At 60.6% G+C, this 4,482-nt stretch overlaps 1 protein-coding gene across 5 annotated transcripts; it reads left to right on the plus strand.

The window, feature by feature from the left end:
* The first annotated feature begins 599 nt into the window (after nucleotides 1-599).
* On the plus strand, nucleotides 600-3,578 carry LOC127751703 (trithorax group protein osa-like). Of its 5 annotated transcripts, none has more exons than XM_052275670.1 (4): nucleotides 606-733; nucleotides 835-1,061; nucleotides 2,483-2,863; nucleotides 3,127-3,578. In XM_052275670.1, the coding sequence occupies exons 3-4, from the start codon at nucleotides 2,486-2,488 to the stop codon at nucleotides 3,559-3,561; spliced, it is 813 nt and encodes a 270-aa protein (XP_052131630.1). In that variant the 5' UTR covers nucleotides 606-733; nucleotides 835-1,061; nucleotides 2,483-2,485; the 3' UTR covers nucleotides 3,562-3,578. The 5 variants fall into 5 exon arrangements, with proteins under 5 accessions (XP_052131628.1, XP_052131630.1, XP_052131632.1 ...); XM_052275672.1 differs by lacking the exon at nucleotides 606-733 and adding an exon at nucleotides 1,243-1,301 and having other exon boundaries at nucleotides 740-1,061; XM_052275668.1 differs by lacking the exon at nucleotides 835-1,061 and having other exon boundaries at nucleotides 600-733.
* Nucleotides 3,579-4,482: the final 904 nt, after the last annotated feature.

Below are 4,482 nucleotides of genomic sequence, written 5' to 3' on the forward strand. Positions count from 1 at the left end.
CCCCCCCCTCCGTAAAAATACTAAGGAGTTCCACAAGACTTAGCCCTTAGCCTTTATTTGAACCCTGTAAACAAGCAAATAATCGGATTGTTTTAATTTGAAATAGCTTACCAAGATAGCCTTCTTGTTTGAAACATAATCTGAAAAATTCATTATGTGTTACAATCATCTACTTTTATTAAAATGGGTGGCTAGGGTTTTCATCACTCGATTACTCGGTAAATCTACTCCGTTGTCAACGCGCCTTGTTCACAACTCACAACTCCCCCGTGGCGCCTCCAACCCACCACTGACCTAGTATTACTGCTGAGCAATCTATAAAATGGTGTGAGCGCATCGCGTTGTTTTGGGGCATGCAAGTTGTCGAAGTTAGTTGTCCGCCGCCCCGGTGAAAGGGTTGAAAGCTGTCTAAAGCCCTGAGGACCCTCTGGTCATTCCCTACCCCCACCCGTCCTCGTTCTCCAGGCCGCGCCGGAGGGGGGAGGGCGGCTGCGCGGCACATGTGACTTGCGCGACCCGGCGGCTCGGCTCGCCCCGGCCCGGTCAGGAGAGTCGGGAGGAGGGGTAAGGTGAGGGGGCGGGCGGTAGGGCACGACACGGCACGGCACGGCAGAGGACGAGAAGCATGGCAGCGCTGCAGCCGCAGCAGCCGCCGCGCCGGACTAGACCGCCAGACCCGCCAGCGCCAGCGCAGGAGTTGGCTGCTGGAGACAGTCAGTCGTCAGTCGTCCCAGTGAGTCAGTCCACCCCTAGCCCTAGTCCTTGCCAGAGTCAGTCAGTCAGGGCGAGTCGTCTAGTTGTGTTGTACCTCGCCGTGTGTGTCCTCCTGTTCAGCTGACCTCAGCCCTGCCATCGCGACGTGCCCAGTGTTCAGTGTCGTGGATGTGCTTCGGATTGCAAACTTCATCCATGACTGCCATGCGCAAGCGGGGGTTGTGATGGTTGTGATGTGATTAGTGATTGCGCGCCGCCGGCGCATCAGGTGTTTGTGAGTGAGCCCTTCTCCTTCCTCGCCGCAGCCTCTGCCGTTTTCAGGGCGATTGCCCGCCAACCCCGAAAAGGTTTGTTTACTACGCCCTGTGATGGCACAGGGGCCGCAATGCAAATGCGCTCTAATGCCGTTATTTTTGACTAGGTGTCTGTAATTGTCTTATTTATGTCCCCTTTCTTCTGGTTTTATTGGTGGCCTACTCGCCGCCCGGCGGCACGCCTTTGTCCGCCACTGCGCCACAACAAACATAGCGCCAGTTGACCGCTCTCCATGTCAACAACAACTCCGTTGGCGCGACAGGTCCAGACAGGTAGAGCAGATCACAAGTGCGCACGCCGCCGCGGCCCCCGCCGGTCGCCCGCCGGCCGCTGGGCTGGAGGAGGCGAGATCTTTGCGGCGGACTACTTTGTTATTTGTTTGTGCTTTATTGGGGGGCCGTCGCGTCGGGCCCGTCCGTTGCCTGGGTCTTATTTCCCGCCATGTTTTGCATCGAGCTCTTTGGGACCCCACTTTGGTTTCTCAAGCCGACCCCCCCAGTTTCCGCTGAACCTAACCTATTCACACTCCATGTCTGGACCTTACTTAAAGTTGCGTCCTTGAACTTAACAGAAATGTGTTCGTCGACCTCAAAATCACTTGCGTTAATCTTTCGTGATACAGGGCGCGCTTCTCACGCTCTCGGTTTCTTATCAAAGTCTGTTCGTTATCGACTGAAGGACCCTCTGTCCCTCCATTTTTCTCGAGAAACTCAGGGACCGGACGCTGGTTCCTAAAGTTGACAACTCTGTGATTTGTGTACGAGCCCCTCCCCCTCCTTCCCTTCTCCCTTGCAGCCTGAATGCCTCGATCTTTTTAATTTATTTTTTCCTGCCGTGTCTGTTACAAAGTGTCGTTTGCATAAGTTCATAGTCTAGCTCTTGGTAGTATTATGTAGAAGTGGGGGGCACTGCTGTGCCTCGCGGAGGAAGGGGGGGGGTCTAAAATCCGTGCAGGTGGTTTGTTGTGAACGGGCCGGACGGGCCGCATGGTGGCGTCCCGGTTAGGCGATGACTTGTTTGTTGTTTCCGGTGCAAGGCCGGGTGTGCGATGTCTGTCGCTCCCCTCTTCCCTTCCCCATGTAGGCCGACGGGCTTCGATCGGTTTGTATTTGAAGAGAACTACTACCCCGAGGCCCGGCCCGCAGGCGCCGCGGACTCTACCGGTGTTCTGAGAAGCGTGGGGAAGAGGGGAGGGGGGCGTCCTCCAGGCCTCTCGAGGAGCGGGTTGTGGTGGTCAGGGTCACGGAGTGCTGGGCCGAGCCATGACGCAATCGCCGCGGCTTAGCATGACACACGCCAAGACTTGGGAGGAGCCGAGCGTATACGCGAGAGACGAACGCCAACCTGCCGTACCGCACCTGCTCGAAGCCCTGGAGAGGCCCATAATCTCTGGCTGTCCCAACAGTGTCATTTCCTTTATTTGATCTGACCTTACCTTTCTCTAATCCGACAGCCGATGCAGCCCAGGAATTTGTTCGCGGGCCGCACCCACGACCCTCCTGGCCCCGGCCCGCCCTCCGGCTACGACCAGGGCGGCTACAATCAGCAGCAGCAGCATGACCCTTCCTGGCCGAGCCCGGCCCGGCCCCAGAGCGCCGAGTACTACGGAAGCTACGGCGACTACTACCATACGCCCGGCTACCAGCCGCAGTACTACGGCCACGTGAGCTGCACGCCGCAGAGCCCGTACCCATACCAGGACTCTGGTTACGGCTACTGGAACGGCGACCAGGGCTATGGCGGCGCTACGCCCGCGCACTCCGAGAAGAGCGGCTCGTATGGCAGCACCCCGGGGCAGGACTACAACGGCCACTATGGCTACGACTACTCGTTGGTAAGCTGCGCGTTACCCTTCTCACCTCACGCTACGCTGACCTCTTGATGAACTCGCGCGCCCGCCCATCCCACGATGCCCGCCCCCCTGAGTGCTCTCCTTATCGTCGGCTTCTCCCACCTCCCTAGTCTCATGTACATTATTTTCTTGTGACTCATTGCCCTCGTAACCAATGCCCCATTTGTACCCCCCCCCTCCCAATGTATTCCCCACGCGCTCATTGCATTGCCTCCCCATGTATTCCCGCGTATGGTGTGTTACAGTATGTTGCCGGTTCGGAGGCATCCTGGCAGTACCGCACGCCCCAGACGGGCGATTGGCGGGAGCCCCTGAAGGAGGTGCCCTCCAACTTGTCGAGGACGGGCGTCCAGCAGTACGGGGACCCATCGGCGTGGAGCACGCACGGCACTCAGCCGCGGCCGCCGCTGTACGCCCGGGCGCCCCAGCCGCCGCCGCCGCCGCCAGAGACGCGGCCGCCGCGGTACGCTCCCGCGCCGCAGCCGTGCCCGCCGCCGATGTGCCCGCCGCCGTACTCGCCGCCCCGCCTGGCGCCGCGCGCCCAGCCCATCCGGGCCCGGACGGACTCCTCTCTGCCCCCGGTGCAGCCCTGGCCGCTGCCCCCCAGAGACGTCCACCCGGCCGACAGGGCGGCAGACAGGGCGACCCGCGCCCCCGAGGCGACTCCGGCAAACAGGTGAGGGTAAATCGCAAATTGCGCTGCGCATTCAATGCGTAGCGAATGGTTCCAGACCGACTCGGACAGGCACCGGATGTTGACGATGCCGATAACATGTTGCACTCATCTGCATTATCATAAGACACTCTCTTATCGGGGTACGGCTCCCCCTCCCCTCCCCCCCTCGCGCTTGCTGCTCTGCCACCCCCCTCTCAGCATCCTTGCGCTGTTGTGTACATGCCTGAAGTGAACTAGAAAGTGATACGCTCCAAGCGACATGCTCTTCTTTATTTACATGTTGAGCGGCTCCTATTGTTGGCGACAGCGGAATGCCGACGGAATACTCTGACCAGACTATGTTTTGGATACGACATTGTTGAAAATTTGGGCCGAGGAGCGGCGCGCCCACGTTCAGGCGCCTCCCCGCAGGGCGTGTCCGTCCCCGCTGCATTATATTTTTGCCTTGCCGAGCGCACCCCCTTACCTCCCGCCCCATCCCCTCATCCTCTCCCCTCCACGCTGCGCCACGCGTCTCCTCGGCGCCGCATTCGGGTACGTTCGGCGACCACTTCGGCGGCGGCCCCTCCGCCCCGCGCCCTGCCCGCCATCCCCTCTCCCCAGCCTCTCGCGGCCGAGTCGAGCGGCCAGCCTAGGCTGGCAGCGTCCACCACCCGGCGGGGCAGTAGTTCGCCGCTCTTCACGGGAGCAAGCCCACGCCGCTCCAGCCCAGCACCAAGTCGAGGCCGAGTCGGACGCCCCAGTGGGGCCTCAGGGGCAATGCCTCGATTCCACGAATTCCGTGGGAGAGGCGGCCGACAGCCTCAGCAGCAGCGCTTCCTGACGCCGGTGGAGCAGCAGCCGTACGCGCGCGCGCCTGAGTTCCACCCCCGTCAAGTGTTCGATTATGGACACGACTCGGGTTGGCTTGGCGGCCCCCCGAACT

The sequence above is a fragment of the Frankliniella occidentalis genome, unplaced genomic scaffold (genome assembly GCF_000697945.3).
Source record: "Frankliniella occidentalis isolate FOCC.00 unplaced genomic scaffold, Focc_3.1 Scaffold748, whole genome shotgun sequence".
NCBI classification, from domain to species: domain Eukaryota; kingdom Metazoa; phylum Arthropoda; class Insecta; order Thysanoptera; family Thripidae; genus Frankliniella; species Frankliniella occidentalis.

Excerpts from the sequence above, each read along its gene's own strand:
- LOC127751703 (XM_052275668.1), top strand. The coding sequence starts at position 626 with ATGGCAGCGCTGCAGCCGCAGCAGCCGCCGCGCCGGACTAGACCGCCA. Across the intron at positions 734-2,482 it reads GTCAGTCGTCAGTCGTCCCA|CCGATGCAGCCCAGGAATTT; the intron begins GTGAGTCAGTCC and ends CTAATCCGACAG. Across the intron at positions 2,864-3,126 it reads ATGGCTACGACTACTCGTTG|TATGTTGCCGGTTCGGAGGC; the intron begins GTAAGCTGCGCG and ends GGTGTGTTACAG.